At 51.8% G+C, this 19,697-nt stretch overlaps 1 protein-coding gene across 2 annotated transcripts in view; it reads right to left on the reverse strand.

The window, feature by feature from the left end:
• Positions 1–13,962: 13,962 nt before the first annotated feature.
• LOC135895211 (alpha-2-macroglobulin-like) overlaps positions 13,963–19,697 on the reverse strand; it is a 65,782-nt gene continuing 60,047 nt past the window's right edge. For both annotated transcript variants that reach the window (XM_065423287.1, XM_065423286.1), the window contains exons 32-36: positions 18,628–18,718; positions 16,991–17,059; positions 16,325–16,427; positions 15,345–15,386; positions 13,963–14,064 (exon numbers count right to left, since the gene is read on the reverse strand). In XM_065423287.1, coding sequence (XP_065279359.1) covers positions 14,039–14,064; positions 15,345–15,386; positions 16,325–16,427; positions 16,991–17,059; positions 18,628–18,718 — 331 coding nt within the window. In that variant the 3' untranslated portion in view covers positions 13,963–14,038. The remainder of the gene's footprint in view (positions 14,065–15,344; positions 15,387–16,324; positions 16,428–16,990; positions 17,060–18,627; positions 18,719–19,697) is intronic.

The following is a 19,697-nucleotide window of genomic DNA, read 5'->3' on the forward strand; positions in this document are numbered from 1 at the left end:
ACGGGTCCCGGAGGAGTCGGCTGCCTGCGGGTTCCCCGGGCGGCGGCGGGGGCCGGAGACACAAAGGGGAGGGGGCGCGCGGAGCCGCGGACGGCCCGGCCCGGCAGGCACCGCGGGGGGCTGTTACCTCTGATCCCCGCCCAGCGGCCCGCTCCGCGCGGCGCAGCGCTCCTCATGGGGCAGCAGCAGAGCCCCGCGCGGCGCCCCCCGGGGAAGTCTCCCAGCGGCCGGTCTGCCGGGCGGGTGCCGCAGCTCGGGCCCGGGCGGCCCCGCCACCGCCGCGTCCTGCGTTTGGGGGTTTTTCCCTTTTTTTATTTTTTTATTTTTTTTTATTTCTTTTGCCTCCGGGGCTGCCTGTGCCTCCCGTCGTCACTTCCGGTCACAAGGGGGCGCTTCCGGGTCACGTGACTCTCCTCCTCCCGTCCGGCTGCTTGCCGTTACCATGGAAACGAGAGCCCAGGCTGAGGCAGGCCGGACTGGGCTGGAGGGTTGAGGGGCGCCTCCCTGCTGTGCGCGTGACAGGCCGGCCTGGCCCCTGGCGGGGTGGGGCGGGGTAGACAGACAGATTTGGTCTGGAGTGGACAGATTGGTTGGTTATAGTGGCCCTCTATGGACTGGGCTCAATGTCCCCCAGTGCCCCACCCCCACCCACCCATGGGCTCCCAACATTGGCTGCTGGGCTAAAGTCTCAATGGGCTGCGCCCCCACCCAGTATTGCCAAAAACGCCCCCCCCCCGGGTTCAAAAATGAGTCAGACCTCCCCTCCCCCCTCCCACGCTAGGATGAGCATATGTCCCATTTTGGCCAGGACAGTCAGTCCCCTTTTTAACCCCAGTCCTGGACATCCCGACTTTTTTGGCAAAACTGGGCATTTGTCCCAGCCCAAGCCACAACTTCAAAGTGCTGTCTACACAGCTATTGTTAGAGCACTAGCGTGAACCCTGCAAACTCGAGTCTGTTGACCCAGGCTTGGAGCCCCGCTGCTGTGGCCTGTGTAGAGGTACCCGAAGTGACCTAATTTTCATAGGTGCTGGCTAACACTCAGCCCAATGTGACCTGCTGGGTACTCAGCACCTTTGAAAATCAGGTAACTTAATATGGGTTTAGAAGCTTCACTTTAGGTTTCCACTTTGAAAAATCTTGGCCTAAGTCTTTGGCCTGGTCTACACTATGACTTTAATTCGGATTTAGCAGCGTTAAATCGAATTAACCCTGCACCCGTCCACACAACGAAGCCATTTATTTCGAAATAAAGGACTCTTAAAATCGATTTCTGTACTCCACCCCGACGAGCGGAGTAGCGCCAAAATCGATATTGTCATTTCGAATTAGGGTTAGTGTGGCCGCAATTCGATGGTATTGGCCTCCGGGAGCTATCCCACAGTGCACCATTGTGACCGCTCTGGACAGCAATCTGAACTCGGATGCACTGGCCAGGTAGACAGGAAAAGCCCCGTGAACATTTGAATTTTATTTCCTGTTTGCCCAGCGTGGAGAGCACAGGTGACCACAGATAGCTCATCAGCACAGGTAACCATGCAGGCCGATAATCGAAAAAGAGCACCAGCATGTACCGTACAGGAGGTACTGGATCTGATCGCTACATGGGGAGAGGATTCAGTGCTAGCAGAACTTGGTTCGAAAAGACGAAATGCCAAAACTTTTGAAAAAATCTCCAAGGGCATGATGGAGAGAGGCCACAATAGGGACTCAGATCAGTGCCGTGTGAAAGTCAAGGAGCTCAGACAAGCCTATGAAAAAACAAAGGAGGCAAACGGTCGCTCCGGGTCAGAGCCGCGGACATGCCGCTTCTACGCCGAGCTGCATGCAGTTCTTGGGGGGGCCGCCACCACTACCCCACCTCTGACCGTGGATTCTGAGGCGGGGATAATCTTATCAGCTACACCTGAGGATTCTGCAGACAGGGAAGAGGAGGAGGAGGAGGAGGAGGAGTTACCAGATTTGCCCATTACTTTGGGGTATGCTCATTTATTCGGGTTACTCCTCTGGGGAAGGGGGTTCTGTAATCCTGTCAATGTACTGCTTGTGTCACTTGTGTTTACATATGGAGCTCTACTTCTCCCTTCTGCAAGTCCCCTCCCAATGGAGCTATCCTGCAGGACCTAGGGTCCCTAGGGCTGGGTTACTCCCACCCCAGAACCAGATGAACACCCACACGTACATTAACAGAGCAAGTCTGAGCGGACCGGGTCAATCAGCACTGTCAAGCTGACCCCTTATATGTCTCTGGACTCACTGGGCTGGAGGAAGCAGCACTTTCAAGCTGTCTCTCCTTATGCGTCCCAAATTCAGCACGTCCCTATCCCTACTCCCCCAACACAATTGTACTGGCAGTAACCTACTCGATGAGCAAACCCCACAGTATTTTGGGCGCTGCAGGGATCTTTAGCTTAGGTAAAAGAAGTGTTGCTGTAGAGTGAATGGGGGAAGCTAAAAACACAAACGAGTAAAGTTCAGCAAGAGAGAGAGAAGCAACCAACTTAACCATAGAAGTTATTTATTGAATAATAGTAATAACTACACAAGGAGGACTAAACCAACATAACATACATGATTAAAGGTTAATACCTAAGGTAGAAAGGAAAACAGAGAGAGAGAGGAAGAGGGGGGGTCTCACCCACTCCATGAGGCTTGAACTGGTCAGGGTTCCCAGATGATGGTGGTAGCTGAGGGTTCTGAATGCTGGAGACAGGCAGAGCCCCCAGCACGATCAGTCAGGAGATGGAGTTCCAGTGGAACTGATGCATAGTGTGGATCTAAGCATCAGAACCCTGACTAGAGGGTGAGTAGGGATTTTTGTAGAGAAATTACAATGGTTCAAGGGAGAACACTAGATTTGTTTATAGGTAAGCTGATGACTCAAGGGTTTTCTTTAGACTAGACAATAGGAGCTGATTACTCTTGGCTATGGGTGGTGTTTTCTTCCAGGGAGCTCACAATGCAACTAGGCTGCTTCAGTATTTGGATATCAATTAAGGATTCATTACTAGAATTGGTCTGATAACTGCTGAGCTGGGTGTGTGTGCAGGCGTAGGTTCATTAGCATCTGGAGCAGAGATTCCCGGGATGCAGTGCTTCCCTGCTTTTTCTGGTCCCAGAATTCAGTGTGGTTCTCTGTTCTCCATTCTGTATGTAAATTGAGATGTCTTCCTGTCCCATCTTTCATGAAGATGAGGCTAGGGGAGTTGTCTTTGCTCTCCATTCTGTATGCTAATGGAGATGTCTTAATCTTGTCACCCTTGTCAGGAGGGGTCTAGGTGTGTCTCCCAACACCCTTCACTGCTCTCTGCAAGTTTTCTTTTTCTGATGGGTTTTGGTTTAAGCAGAGGCTGGGGGGGGGGGGGGGGGCGGTGTCTTTCATGAGTCTGGCCGGATACTGCACCCTGGTTCCCCAGGAACACAGAGGTGTCTGGTATCAGAGGAGGACGAGCTTCCGGAGAGCACCCAGCACTCCGTTCTCCCCAACAGCCTGGATCTTTTTCTCAGCCTGACTGAAGTACCCTCCCAACCCTCCCAAGCCAGTATCCAAGACCATGACCCCATGGAAGGGACCTCAGGTGAGTTTACCTTTTAAAATATAAAACTTGTTTTAAAAGCAAGCGTTTTTTAATGATTACTTTGCCCTGAGGACTTGGGATGCATTTGTGGCCAGTACAGCTACTGGAAAAGTCTGTTAACATGTCTGGGGATGGAGCGGAAATCCTTCAGGGACATCTCCATGAAGCTCTCCTGGAGGTACTCCAAAAGCCTTGCCACAAGGTTTCTGGGCAGTGCAGCCTTATTCCGTCCTCCATGGTAGGACACTTGACCACGCCATGCTTGCAGCAAGTAATCTGGTATCATTGCATGACAAAGCCTGGCAGCATATGGTCCCGGTGTTTGCTGGCATTCAAGCAACATCCGTTCTTTATCTCGCTGTGTAATCCTCAGGAGAGTGATATCGCTCATGGTAACCTGGTTGAAATACGGGAATTTAATTAAGGGGACAGAGGTGGCCGTTCCTACTGGGCTGTTTGCCTGTGGCTGAAAAGAAATCCTTCCCTGCAGTTAGCCAAGCATGGGTGGGCGGGGGGGAATTGGCCCAGAGCTTTTTGCGTTTGGCTAGCAGGGATCTTCCCTGATACCAGCCACGCGGTGGGGGGAGGGGTAAAGCGATCATCGCAGAGAATTCATGGCGGGGTGGGGGGTGTTAGTTTGGTTCCTGCAGGGATCTTCCCTGATACCAGCCACACGGTGGGGGGAGGGATAAAGCCATCATCCAGAGAATTGGATGGGGGGGGGTTAGTTTGTTTTCTGCTGCTGAAGGTTAACAGGAAAACCGCAGCACTCAACGGGCTTTGCTTGGTATGTGGGATAGGAGGGCGCAGAAGCCGAAAGACAATGGCTTACCATGGCCACATGCAAGCCGAATTCTGTTGCCCGGACCTGCATCTGTGATCTCTAGCAGCAAAGCCACAGGCACTCAATATTAAGATGCAAAATGCGACCTTGCACAGAAATCACATGTGCTATGTAATGTGAATAGTGTTGGTCACCATGAAAGAGTATAAGCATTGTTCTGCAAAATGTATCTCTTTAAAAAATTCTCTCCTTTTTTCCCTCCCTCCAGCAGCTGCAAATTTTTCAAGCCTCCCTCCTCCGTCCCGAAGGCTATCTCAGATAAGGTGTCGGAAAAAGAGGACACGAGACGAGATGTTCGCAGAAATCATGGAATCCACCCGCAGTGAAAGAGCTCATCTGAATGAGTGGAAGGACACGGTTTCAAAGTATAGGAAAGAAGCCAGTGAACGTGAGGACAGGAGGGACCAACGTGAGGACAGGAGGGACCAATGTGAGGAGAGGAGAGACTCTCGAGATGAGAGGTGGTGGCAGGAAGATCAGAGGAGGCAGGATGCAATGCTGGGGCTGCTGCGTGAGCAAACAGACATGCTCCGGCATCTGGTGGAGCTTCAGGAACGGCAGCAAGATAACAGAGTGCTGCTACAGCCCCTGTATAACCCCCCTCCCCCCTCACCATGTTCCATAGCCTCCTCACCCAGACATGTAAGAACACGGGGGCGGGGGGAGGCTCCGTACACCCTCCCATTCCACCCCAGTGGACAGCCCAAGCGAAAGGCTGTCATTTTTTTAACCTTTTTTTAGTGGCCTTTTCCTTCCCGCCGATCCTCCTCCCAAACCCCACCCGGGTTCTCTCCCTCTTTTTATAATCAATTAATAAAGAATAAATGATTTTTAAACAATAGTGACTTTATTTCCTTTGAAAGCAAGCTGGGGGAAGGGGGAGGGTGGGTTCCTTACAGAGAATGAGTCAATAAAGGGGGCGGGTTTTCATGAACGAGAAACAAACAGAAATTTCACACTGTAGCCTGGCCAGTCATGAAACTGGTTTTCAAAGCTTCTCTGATGCACAGCGCTTCCTGGTGTGCTCTTCTAATCGCCCTGGTGTCTGGCTGCGCGTAATCAGCAGCCAGGCGATTTGCCTCAGCCTCCCACCCCGCCATAAAGGTCTCCCCCTTACTTTCACAGAGATTGTGGAGCACACAGCAAGCAGAAATAACAATGGGGATATTGGTTTGGCTGAGGTCTGAGCGAGTCAGTAACGATTGCCAGCGACCTTTTAAACGGCCAAATGCACATTCTACCACCATTCTGCACTTGCTCAGCCTGTAGTTGAACAACTCCTGACTCCTGTCCAGGCTGCCTGTGTATGGCTTCATGACCCATGGCATTAAGGGATAGGCTGGGTCCCCAAGAATAACTATTGGCATTTCAACATCCCCAACGGTTATTTTCTGGTCCAGGAAGTAAGTCCCTTGCTGCAGCCATTTAAACAGATTAGTGTTCCTGAAGACGCGAGCGTCATGAACCCTTCCCGGCCAGCCCACGTTGATGTTGGTGAAACGTCCCTTGTGATCCACAAGTGCTTGCAGCACCATTGAAAAGTACCCCTTGCGGTTTATGTACTGGGTACCCTGGTGCTCCGGTGCCAAGATAGGGATATGGGTTCCATCTATCGCCCCACCACAGTTAGGGAATCCTATTGCAGCAAAGCCATCCACTATGACCTGCACATTTCCCAGAGTCACTACCTTTCGTAGCAGCACCTCAGTGATTGCTTTGGCTACTTGCATCACAGCAGCCCCCACAGTAGATTTGCCCACTCCAAATTGATTCCCGACTGACCGGTAGCTGTCTGGTGTTGCAAGCTTCCACAGGGCTATCGCCACTCGCTTCTCAACTGTGAGGGCTGCTCTCATCTTGGTATTCTGGCGCTTCAGGGCAGGGGACAGAAAGTCACAAAGTTCCATGAAAGTGCCCTTACGCATGCGAAAGTTTCACAGCCACTGGGAATCGTCCCACACCTGCAACACGATGCGGTCCCACCAGTCTGTGCTTGTTTCCCGGGCCCAGAATCGGCGTTCCACGGATAGAACCTGCCCCATTAACAACATGATCTCCAAAGCACCGGGGCCCGCGGTTTGAGAGAATTCTGTGTCCATGTCCATGTCCATGTCCTCATCACGCTTGTCGCTGCGCTGCCATTGCCGCCTCCTCCTCGCCTCATTTTTCTGGTCCTGGCTCAGCATAAACTGCACGAGAACGTGTGAGGTGTTTACAATGTTCATGACTGCTGTCTTGAGCTGAGCGGGCTCCATGCTTGCTGTGGTATGGAGTCTGCAGTGTTCACCCAGGAAAAAAGGCGCGAAATGGTTGTCTGCCATTGCTTTCATGGAGGGAGGGGTGAGGCTGTACCCAGAACCACCTGCGACAATGTTTTTTGCCCCATCAGGCACTGGGATCTCAACCCAGAATTCCAATGGGCGGGGGAGACTGCGGGAACTATGGGATAGCTATGGGATAGCTACCCACAGTGCAACGCTCCGGAAATCGACGCTAGCCCCGGTACATGGACGCACACCGCTGAATTAATGCGCTTAGTGTGGCCACATACATTCGACTTTATACAATCTGTTTCCAAAATTCGAATTATATAAATTTGGATTAATCCCGTAGTGTAGACATACCCTTTCTTCTGAAGTATCAGGTATACCCACTGTTGGAGGAACCATGCTCAACTACACAGCCTAGTGGTCTGATTCACTATGGCAGAAGGTCGGATACCAGACCTAAGAATCCTGTATAGAAGACAGCATACCAGATTAGGGGGACAGGGGATCCTGCAGTTCTGTGGTACTTTTGGTCAGTTTGTTGACCTATAGGTGGAAGCACTGATTTGTGGTTTTGTGGCTCCGCAAGTGATAGAGAAGGAAAGTGAATTTCCATTGCATCATCTATGGAGAAAATAAAGGAATGTTAGCGAGAGTTCAAGCACACATCTCCACAAACACACTCACACAAACACCCTACTGAGAACCAGCAGCTCATGGCACACAGGCCATCCAACAACTTTCAGAGGAAAAGCTACAGATGTCGAGTGGGAACTAGGGTCCTAGCGGTGAAGGGCTCCCTTTTCCATTACCTGTGAGCCAGCCAGAGCCCCTGATCTGGGAGTAGACTGGAACCAGTGTCCCAGAGCAGGAAAGGCTCCATATTCTATTCCCAATGCTGCAAGATAGCCAGACACTTTCACCTACTCCTTTCTAATTGAAAACACTCTTCTGCATTTCAAGGCGCTCCTCTAAGATATGGAGGCAATATTCCTTTTTACATGTAACCCTTCTGCCAGGTGGAGCAGGCAGCAATCAGGGCCGGGTTCAATATCTAGGGGTTCCTTTTCAACAATATATCACAAAACTGGCTTGAGCCCCCACCTAGTAAGCTGGGAAAATTACACACCACCCCTGGATGCCTCTGAGAAGCAATACTTCCCCACTTGCAAGCACACAGTCTGAGTATAGAAAAGAAACATTTAATGAAAGGAGGGAAGTCACCTGATACTAATTAGTGAAAATGCCAGAAGCAGGATTCATAATCCTAAAACTGTGAGCAGGAGACACAGCCCAAAATGCATGGGGCAGTGCCTTCTGCCTCGTTCTTGAGTTCTAAAACCACAGTTCCTTTTCTGTGCCCCTCTCTGCTCCCTCACCATACCCCACTCACAGTAGCTGTCCTGGTCAGTGAGGACCCAGGGGTCAGAGGTGCATCTGTGTGAGTTCACCTCCCACCCTGGGCAGAAGGCACCTGGCTTGCTCTGCCATCTGAGCCTTTGCTCCAGCTGGTTGCCCTGCCTGCTGCAGTTCCTCTCTGCTGGCCGCCCCACCAGCCCTTCATCCTGCCAGGGCCGCCCAGAGGGGAGGGGGCAAGTGGGGCAATTTGCCCCAGGCCCCGCAGGGGCCCCCACGAGAATGTCGGAGGCTCCCCCCCGCCTCCGCCTTCCCCCATCCCCTGGCTCCTCAGCGCGCCACGTCCAGGAGCGGCCCTGGACAGAGCTAAAGCTCCTCCCGTTCAGAGCCGCGTGGTAAGGGGGTGGGGCTGCAAGCTGCAGCTGAGCGGCGGGAGCTCAGGTCCCGCTGGAGCCACACCGCTGCAGCACTGTCCAGGGCCGCTCCTGGACGTGGTGCGCTGAGGCTCCGGGAGAGGGGGGGAGGCGGGGGTAAGTGGCATGGTAAGGGGGCTGGGAGGGTTGGATAAGGGGCAGGGAGTCCCAGGGACAGTCAGGAGACAGGGAGGGGGCACAGGTTCGAGGGGGGGGGGCGATCAGGGGACAGGGAACGGGGGGTTGGATCGTGGGCGTTCCGGGTGTCTGTCAGGACTCGGCGGGGGGGTGGATAGGGGTTGGGGCAGTCAGGGGACAGGGAGCAGGAGGGGCTCGGGGGGGGGGGGTCCCGGGGTGGTGGTGGTCTCGGGGGGGGGGGGCGGTCAGGGGACAAGGAGCAGGATGGGTCGGGGATTCTGAGGGGGGCAGTCGGGGGGCAGGAAGTGGGTGGGGGTCGGATAGGGGGCAGGGCCAGGCTGTTTGGGGAGGCACAGCCTTCCCTACCCTAAAGCTCATTCGGCAGTTTGAGGCTTGCAGACAGCTATTTAACACAAAGAGCCAAGCTGTTATCTTTTCCCTTAGGGCTACCATCCCTTTCACTTCTCAAATGCCAAATTATAGTCTACATTTAATTTCAGTGCCATAGGGAGATTCATGTCAGGGGAGGGTAGCTTCATTTAAAATTAGCCACTTTAGATTAACAGTGATAGAGTCAAGAGAGCCATGGGGGAGGGATCACATGAGAAGAGCAATATCCTACACCACCTACCTCCTTCCCAACCCTACCAAGGGAAACCCCCCTCCCCTGCATTCCCCGAGGCTTTAGATGGGTTAATTCAGTGGTTCTCAAACTTTTGTACTGGTGACCCCTTTCACATAGCAAACCTCTGAGTGCAACCCCCCTCCCTTACAAATTAAAAACACTTTTTTATATATTTAACACTATTATAAATGCTGGAGGCAAAGCAGGGTTTGAGGTGGAGGCTGACAGCTCACGACCCCCAGTAATAACCAGGGCCACCCAGACGGGTCCCGACCCCCAGTTTGAGACCCCCGGGTTAATTTAATTTTAGCACCCTGTGTCCATTCACAGGCATGTGCTATTTTGAGCATTTCAGTTTTCACAACATAGGCTCATCCCAGATTCTGGAACAAGCTCAAATGCTCAGTTTGTGGAGTATGTACATAAGCTATACTAAAGACAAACCCACAGTAACCGTCTCCAGTTTGTGAGGGACCCCATGGAGCCAGTCTCTAGAAAACAGATGCATTCATGGTGGTTAAGTCCATTAATGGCTATTAGCCAGGATGGGTAAGGAATGGTGTCCCTAGCCTCTGTTTGTCAGAGGGTGGAGATGGAAGGCAGGAGAGAGATCACTTGATCATTACCTGTTAAGTTCACTCCCTCTGGGGCACTTGGCATTGGCCACTGTCGGTAGACAGGATACTGGGCTGGATGGACCTTTGGTCTGACCCAGAATGGTCGTTCTTATGTTCTTATGTTCTAACCTAAATGAACCCAAAGTTATGGAGACAGATATGAGTCAAGGAAGCCAGCAGAGTATCAGAAACCTGGACAAATCTCTGACTGGATGGGCTCAGGCGTTTGGTCACAAGCTGAGGTGGTTCAAAAGTTTTGGATTTTTTTTAAGCAGAATTTTTTTTATTGTTTCTTTAAATAATCAAACACAGCAAGCAGCAAATATTTGGCCACACACTTCTGAAACCCCAAACCATGTTCAGGTTTTGGCAGACTAATTTCAGCTTTTCAATAAAAAAACCCACAACAAATTTTGAAGGAAAGCAGACATTGTCCGTGATTTTTTCTGCTTTTTAAAAATGCCTAGTTTTCGATCAAAAAAAAAGTTTTGACGGAAAATATTTGTCCAACCCTTTTAATGAGCTTTAGTGACTTTTAGCACTAACTGATGCTGAGAACCAGTGATACCTTGTAAAGGTGACTTGAAAAGAAGTTTTCTCAAAACTGAAGCAGAAAAGAGAGTTTTCCACAGCAATACCCATATATGCCCTGCATGACTTTTTGGCCCTCACCCAGGATATATAAAAGCGCTGCTGCTCCAGCCCCGTTCAGTTCCTTCTCACTGGCAAGGGCCTGGGTCAGAGCTCGCCGAGCAGTTTACCTCACGGTTTCTTCAAGTGATGCTGTCAGCTAGTTTAGCTTGTGTCTCTAGTGTGTGTAGTTAGTTAGCAGTTGAGAACCTGTTTCCTTTCTTTCTTTCTTTCTTTCTTGTTTACTGTTTTTTTTTGGGGGGTGGGTTAATTTTTGTTCTTTGGTGCTCTGCTCCACTTCTGATGCAGCACTCCCTGTTCATCATGTGTGGTTTCTATTCCAAATAGTGACCCACACATGTGCTGTCTTTTGTACCTTGGTGAGGGGCATATTAAAGAGAGGTGCAGTAACTGTCATTGTTTTAAAAAGAGAACACAGATTTTATCCATGGTTGGACAATAAGGGCCAGATGGAGAAAAGACCATCAAATATAAATAGCAAAACTACAAGCAACAGCAATATGGAATAATATTATAGTTTGGTATGTAAATCAGTGCAGCCACAAACTGCATCTATCTAGGCAGCATAGAGGTTCATGGGAATTGTAGTTCAGGCTCCATGTACCCCCATTCTCCCTATGAGCAAGAGTCCTTGACCAGATTATAAAAAGAACAGGAGTACTTGTGGCACCTTAGAGACTAACAAATTTATTAAAGCATAAGCTTTCGTGGGCTACAGCCCACTTCTTCGGATGCATATAGAGTGGAACATATATTGAGGAGAGATATATACACACATACAGAGAGCATGAACAGGTGGGAGTTGTCTTACCAACTCTGAGAGGCCAATTAAGTAAGAGGAAAAAACCTTTGAAGTGATAATCAAGATAGCTCAGTACAGACAGTTTGATAAGAAGTGTGAGAATACTTACAAGGGGAGATAGATTCAATGTTTGTAATGGCTCAGCCATTCCCAGTCCTTATTCAATCCTGAGTTGATTGTATCTAGTTTGCATATCAATTCCAGCTCAGCAGTCTCTCGTTGGAGTCTGTTTTTGAAGTTTTTCTGTTGTAAGATAGCCACCCGCAGGTCTGTCATTGAATGGCCAGACAGGTTAAAGTGTTCTCCCACTGGTTTTTGAGTATTATGATTCCTGATGTCAGATTTGTGTCCATTAATTCTTTTGCGTAGAGACTGTCCAGTTTGGCCAATGTACATGGCAGAGGGGCATTGCTGCCATGTACATTGGCCAAACCGGACAGTCTCTACGCAAAAGAATTAATGGACACAAAGCTGACATCAGGAATCATAATACTCAAAAACCAGTGGGAGAACACTTTAACCTGTCTGGCCATTCAGTGACAGACCTGCGGGTGGCTATCTTACAACAGAAAAACTTCAAAAACAGACTCCAACGAGAGACTGCTGAGCTGGAATTGATATGCAAACTAGATACAATCAACTCAGGATTGAATAAGGACTGGGAATGGCTGAGCCATTACAAACATTGAATCTATCTCCCCTTGTAAGTATTCTCACACTTCTTATCAAACTGTCTGTACTGAGCTATCTTGATTATCACTTCAAAGGTTTTTTCCTCTTACTTAATTGGCCTCTCAGAGTTGGTAAGACAACTCCCACCTGTTCATGCTCTCTGTATGTGTGTATATATCTCTCCTCAATATATGTTCCACTCTATATGCATCCGAAGAAGTGGGCTGTAGCCCACGAAAGCTTATGCTTTAATAAATTTGTTAGTCTCTAAGGTGCCACAAGTACTCCTGTTATTTTTGCGGATACAGACTAACACGGCTGCTACTCTGTGACCAGATTATATCTTCCATAATGCATCAGGGTGACCCATCTGATTTAGCCATGTGATGCATCATTAGAGTCACATGACTGCAGGTGCATTATGAGATATGTAGTCCTGCTGGAAGCCTGACCTGGGGTGGGGAGAATGGGGGCATATGCAACCCAAATTGCATCTCTTGCGGCACCATGCACCTTAGGCAGATGTAGTTCAAAGGAGAACTGATTCAAAGCTAAACATTTAGATTCAGTTCAACAACTAAGAACAAAATGTGTTGTTTTGAGAATATGGAAACATTCCATGTCACTAGAAAAGACTGAAACAAAATATTTTGTCATTTCTGAATCCATATTTTTTTGCAACTTTTTATTCTGCGAAAAATGTTACTTCTAATGTTCATCCCATTTTCTCTCAGCTCTAATTTAAACCCAGTTCATTTTGTAGACAAAGTCTTTTTAAAAGCATAGTGCAGATGGGACCATTAGTGTGTGAATAATGGGGAATCATAGCAGGAGACAAAGCAGTTATCTTCAGGTAATGCACTGCAGTAGTGGCAATGTAGCGCTTTAGTAAAGACACTACTATGCTGAAGAGAGAACTTCTCCCATCATGTGGTTAATCCACCTCCTCAAGAGGCATTAGCTATGTCGACAGGAGAAGCTCTCTCGTCTACACTGGGGGTTAGGTCAATATGACTACGTCGCTCAGGGGTATAGACCTAGTCAAGGACACATGAAATAAGGTGAAAAGCCAGAGAATCAGATGTAGGGTTTTCTTTTGTCAGAGAGAACACTCCTGGGACAGACATGCTGAGAAACGGCTGAATAAAGCAACTTATGAAGAGATTTTGAAAGAAGTAAATATGCACAGTTTGGATAAATAATGAATAGCTAGAAGGCACAATAATTCACTACATGCATTTAAAAAGAGTAAATACCCAAGAAGAGGGGACATATTTAGGGGACTTGAACAGATAAAATTAGGAGTAAATGGGCTGAAACCAAGAAAAGGGGAGCGTTTCAGGAAACATTTTCTAACTGTGAAGGGGCTCTCAGACTGTGGAGTAGTTTCCCAAAGGGAAGGGGGTTGGAAGTCCCATTAGCTGAGGCACTTACAACTAGTATTATATAAATCCCTGGAACATGCCACTCAATTCTAGGACAAACCACTTCTCAAAATGCTACGCGCTGTGGCCAGTTGGCACTTCATGGGAGCAGCAGGGATGGAACTTACAGGCTGGTGTTCCAAATCCCCAGGCCTCGACCACTCCATCCAAAGGAGACCCCATTACATGTTAGCTGTATCAGGCCCCGGCACACAGCTGAGTATTTCTGTTTCCATCCTGTAGCAGGCAGAGAGAATCTACAGTCCCACAGTTCATGTTTACAAGTAAGGAAGATCCCGCACTAGTTGCTAACTCGAAAAGGTGAGGGCTATTGGACACAATGGTGCTTAGCAGATCTTTTCCCACAGACCCTTTCCCCCTGGCTGGCTATGCAGGGCAGAGCCCTAGCTGGATGGGACACACCTTGGCCTAAAAAGTCCTGGGTGAAGCTGTGATCTGGGGCTGAACAGGGATAAGGGGGTTGGGAACAGAGAGGCCAGGAGCCATTGGTCAGGTTGGTGAATTCATTTATTTGTAATGTTTGTTTCCCTCTTTTTGCTGCTGTTTTCTCTGTCGCTCCATCCATCCACCTCAGCCTGCGCAGGGGCTAAGCAGGTGGGACACGGGAGGCTGGGAACATGACTCCATCCCTCACACGTTGCTCTGCTCGGCTCCCACTATGAGGGGAAAAGGAGCGGGAACAGGAGGGGTTTAGAGAAGAGAATTGCCACGCCTCCCCTAGGCTTAGGCACAGAGCCAAAAACATGCATCCAGGGCTGGGCACGGCTGCTCCACCGCAGGGAACACAGCACTGCCAGGGCCCCAGGCAGGAGATTCCATGCCCCTGACGTCTCCCCACCAAGGGCAGGGCCATGCCTCATCTGCCTCCACATGGAGTGTCTCAGAGCACTGGGGAGGTGCAGCACAGGATCCAGCGCTGGCTGTGTCAGCCTAGGGTCTGGCTGGAACCATCCCTGCTGTGTCTGACACTGCAGAGCGGCCATGTGGCAAGGACACACTCTAGCTGGGATGGACCTGGGGCCGTAAGATACTCGGTGCTATAGACATGCTGAGGCTCAGCTTGGACATTTGCTTTGGGAGCGAGGTGCGGATCCGAGGAGCACGTTCTCTCCCTGTTCCTATGGGTCCCAGCGCAGACTGGAGTGAATCCATTTACACAAGAGCCATCAGTGTCCAGGGGAGGGAAGGGAGCTCCCTGCACGGGGACTGAGCAGCTGCCTGTGGATCAGCACCAGGGGGAATGGCGCCCAGAGAAGCCCCTGGATGCTGAGATCCTTCCCTGGGCCTCTCAGACCTGCAGAACAAGGGCTGGGAAAAGGAGGCTTCTGCTGAGTCCTGCTGCTGGGAGACCCTCCCCTCCTCTGTCTGTCTGGCTCTCCTGTGCTTTGGTTCTTTCATTCACTCTCTGATCCTCCCTGTCACGGATATTTTGGCTCCTCTGATCCTAGCCAGAAGCAGGAAGTTCAGACCCAGCTGCTGGGGAAAGGGGGGTGCAAGGAATCTGAGCTTATAGGACAGGCTGAGCGGCCTCAGGTTCTTATTTGATCTGAGCCCGGACAGCCCATCTCTAAAAACGTCACAGAAACAAGTGACCCAGTGAGATGGCAGGGACTTGCTGGCTCTGATTGGGCTGGAGCCTTCGCCCCGCCCCAGGAAGAGCCTCTCAAACCACTGCAATGACACAGTTTCAATACGGCTCACGAGGCAGAGGCTGCAGCAGGGAGATGTGTAAAGTGAGGGATGAAAGGAGCATCTGTCCCCCGGAATAAGCAAAGACGCCATCAGTGCAGGCAACAAACCCCTGTGCAGGGGAAAAAAGCCACCAGCTCCGACTGCACCGGGGATGCACTGCCTGGAGCTGAGCTCTCGCAGTGGGGAGTAGATCCAGGGGTGCTGTGAGCAGGATGAGGGGAGGAAATGGCTCTTCATACGCTACCTTTGCTGCAGGGGGCGCTGTACTCAGCGATGGCAAATTCATCTGGAAGACACGAGGGAAGGGAGATGTGATCAGGGCTGTGTGAGACCCAAGCAGGACTCCTCGCACTTCCACCGGGCCCTGCGGCAGAGAGCTGGCACCGCACCAGAGATCTCAGGCAGGAGGGGAGGGAGCCCTGTCTCCAGGGGCACTGGGGGAACCTCAGCTGGGCTCCATGGGAGGAAGGCGAAAGTTACCCCAAGGCTACAGCGCAACAGGCATCTCCAGCAGGTCTGTGCCAGGTACCCTATGTCCGTTTGCACCTCGTCTGACACACGACCGCCGGGGTTGCCGTTGGGCTCTGGTTTTGTCACCCGATGTCCTAGCTGGGGAGGTGGAGGAGCGAATGTGCCTCCCCCAGGTCACACCCAGAGCTGGGATCTCAGGGCAGGATCTGAACCCAGGACCCTCCAAGATCCTTTTGGCTCTGACCCACCTGGGTTGGCACCTTCCCTCTACAGTGCGGGAGGGGTCTGGGACTCATGGTGCGAGCATGAGGCCAGTGGAATATAATCCCTCGCCCATAATCCCGGTGTGGCCCACACTCTCATCTGGGAGAGGGGTGACGCTGCTGAGATGGGCCTGTTGTGTCCAGAGATGAGGGGGACGCTGTCTGCGTGGGGCAAACCAGTGTCAGGGATGGTGACGGCAGGGCCATTCGGCTCAGTGGAAGCAGGAGGAGAAGGGAATGGGGTTTGCCTTTGAACCTGCATGGGCAGTCGCTGAGGAGGCAGCGCTGGCATGAGGTTCCCAGCTCAGCCCCAGCCCTGTCCCCACCCTCAGGAGGCAGCACAGGAGTGGGGAGGTGGATAATCGAGAGAACGAGGCCAAACACAATCCCGAGCCCAGAGGGTCCCCCTGTGGCTCTGACTGTGGCCTCTCCCGTCCCTGTGACAGGCTCATGGGAGCTAACGTCCCCCCAGCCCTGCCCCCACACGCACCCGTCTCGTAGTAATCGTAGACTTTCACCAGTGCCGGCTTCAGGCTCTGCACGGGGAAGTCCTGCTCCACCGCGAAGGAGAAGCTCTGAGTCACGTTGCTCACCTGGGGTCAGGGGGAAACAGACGAGACTCAGGAGGACGCTCTGATCCACCTCATCCTCTCCTTCCCCATCTGCCCCCCAGGGCCGGCTCCAGGCACCAGCGGAGGAAGCGGTGGGGCGGCACAGGCTAAGGGGCGACATTCCATCCATTCTTGGGGCGGCACACTCAGAGCAGCTTTTTTTTTTGCTTGGGGTGTCAAAAATGGTAGACGGCCCTGCTCCCTCCTGTGTCCCCCCATTGCTCCCCCCCATGATCCTGCAGGTCCAGCATCTGCCCCCCTTGGCTGCAGGGCCTGGCAAGGATCAGGCCCTGGGGGAGGAGGGAGAAGCCCTGCCCTCCCTCGCCCGGGTACGAGCCGCTCTCCCCGGTACCCGTAGGCTCTGTATGTTGGGGGAGCAGGAAGTGCTGAAGGGAAATACTGAGGAGCAGCAGCAGCTGGCGCGGGATACATGGGTTTCTCTTTCCTGGCCCTGGCCTGGGAGATTCCCTCCACTCAGTGCCTCTATCGCGGATACGATGGGGGTGACTCTCCTTGGCCCATCCCGGCCCCACCTGAGCGCTCACCTGCTCCATGTAGAGCAGCACGTGGTTGGTGCTCAGTTCTGTGCGGTGGATGCGGTGATGTCCTTCCAGCTGCCAGTGGCCAAGGGAGAGAAGCAGATGTTACTGAGCCCCGCTTCGAACCCCCCAGAGCCCTAAGCAATGGGATGCTGGTGCCTTAAAGGAAGGGGTGGAGTCTCTAGCGTGGCCCTACCCACCTAGTGCACTGAGGTGTGAAATGCCCCAGACTGAGAGCATCCGAATTCCAAAACCTGACCCAGAGACCAGGCCGCCACCACCCACCACGCTGCCCACCATGTGGCACCCTGCCCGTGGCTGCCACTGGCAGCAAGAAGACTGCAACCGTGGCAGCAAGCCAGGATGGATTGGGAGACAGCTCAGCAGACAGAGGACTTAGAGGAGCACTAGCCTGGACTCCCCGAACTCCAATACCCCCGGTAAGACTATGGGCCCCAGCTGGCAACAATCAGACACCCTCCCTGCCTCACTGGCACTTGGAGTCACCCTTGTCCATGCCAGAGCCCTCCCACAATGACTGGGTGCAGGGGGTGGTGTTAGGAGGTTCTTGCTTAGAGGTGCTGGCAGCTGTATGGCTGGACCTGGGGCCAGCGTCCTGACCAGGCAGTCCATCCCCACGGGTGGGTGCACGGCTCTTTTAGTGAGTCAGCCCCGTGGTGGGCAGGCCGCTATGGGGCTACCTGCCACCGTGGATCATCCGGTTTGGCAAAGAGTGTGGGGGGTGTTGCAGTGTGTGTGGGGGGGTGTTATGTGGGGAAGGTGGGAGGAATATATCCCCAGTGCTTACGGTGGTTGTTCAAGGAGTGGTGCATTTGGGGCTTGTTTTGAGACTCATTTGGGCTTGTCGTTTTGAAATATCTGGCAACCCTAAGTCACCCTGTGGGACTGGGCCTCTATCAAGTGCAGCATCAGCTCAGTGTCTGACCCGTCCCCTGAGGGGAGGGTTGTGGCTGTGGGCACTGCCTTCCCTGTTCTCACAGGCTTCATTAATCTGGTGAGATCTCACCTCAGGGCCCCTGAAGGGGCACCTCCCACCATCTGGGTCTCCCTGAGAAGATGCAGGGCCTGGGGTGGGCTCAGGAGTTGCAGTGTGTGTGTGGGGGGGGGGGGGAGGGGGTTCTTGGGCCTGGGGGAGCAGAGAGGGTCACAGGGAGGTGAAGGCTCCTCACTCTCTCTCCCAAGCACCCCACGAGCCCATCCTGACTTCCCCTTACAGGAACGTTGCCCCCTCCAAGGGAGACTGTGAGGTGCTTCCAACCGGGCCTGCTCACCCTGTGCATAACCATTTATCAGGGAGTCACTGAGTGGGAGCTCAGGGGGATGGGATGGGACGGGGAAGGAGTGGGGGATCAGAGGAGGGTCAGAAAGAAAAGATGGGATCAAAGAGACGGGAGACAAGGGGGGTCCTGATGCTGGAGAAGGGACTAGGGAGGGGCCAGACTGCAAATGAGGGGTTGGGGTTTGGAGCTAACCTGGGGCCAGATACCCCTCAAGTGAGGTTGGAGTCAAGGGGCCCTGGATGGCCACTGCGTGAGGTTGGGGTTGTGGGGAGCTGGATTCCGCTGGGGTGTGGGGCAGATACCCCTGGGGAGCTGCCGCCCATACACAGAACGGGCCGTTACCTTCCTCACTGATGTCTTCACAGGGATGAATCCTGACAGCATCTTAACGTCAACGATGACCATGTTGGAGACGGGGCGTTTCCCTGTGTAACTGGGAGACCAAGCAGGAAATGAAACAAGGTTTCATACATCTCAGCACAGAGCTGATGCACCTCAACCCTGACCTGCAGCATCTCCCACCCTCAGTGGCCCCCTGTCCTGCCACTACCTTTCACTGCTGCCCTGCAGCCCCCTGCTATTCCAGTCCTGGGCTCCCCACACAGCCCTGCCAATGCCCCTCAGTCCTGCCCTGGAGCAGTGTAAGTTTGCTGAAAGTCCCTCAAGCACAGGGCTTCCCATCCAATAAGGGGTTTAGTTAAAATATGCCCATCATTGGTGGGGGCAGGAGGAGGGAGCAATTGAAATCGGGATTTAAATAAATCAATTATATTTTTAAAAAATCAAGTTATGTGTGATTCAGGTTTTGAAAATCAGTGTAAAGGTTTGTGCAATTAAAACTTTAGATTACAGTGTGTGCTGAACTAACTTATAAAACCGGTGTTTCTAAATGCTACTACTGCTAGAGGATCCTATTAGAGTTTTACAAAACTTCTGCACACAAAAACCAAAATATTGGAAGTGAAGGTGCTGTTCCTGCAAACTTTTTAGCAGGTACCTAGTTCCAGTCACATGAACAGAGGCACAGGTGAGGAAACTGGAGCACATGTGAGAAGTGTTTGCAGCATCAGGGGCTAAAATTGTATTATTATTAAAAACATTGGTTTTATTGGGATAAAATTTCTGTCAGTTCAGATCCAAACTGGTTTAGTGTTAGCACTGGGAAGTTATTTCCATACACTAGCAAAGCAATTGTGAGCTTTTTTATATACACACTGCTAAGCCCATATTTTGGCAGCTAAGGGTGGGTTTTATAAAAGCACCGAAGCGATCTAGGAGCACGAGTCTGATTGAACTCGTACTGCAAATCCTGCTGAAGGAGAATGGTCAAGTCAAAGCATTCAGCTCCTGTGACTGGGGGCAGTTCGCTCTGTGGGAGGGTGGTGGTGGTTGCAGATAGAGGACGGGCTACT

The sequence above is a fragment of the Emys orbicularis genome, chromosome 1 (genome assembly GCF_028017835.1).
Source record: "Emys orbicularis isolate rEmyOrb1 chromosome 1, rEmyOrb1.hap1, whole genome shotgun sequence".
NCBI classification, from domain to species: domain Eukaryota; kingdom Metazoa; phylum Chordata; order Testudines; family Emydidae; genus Emys; species Emys orbicularis.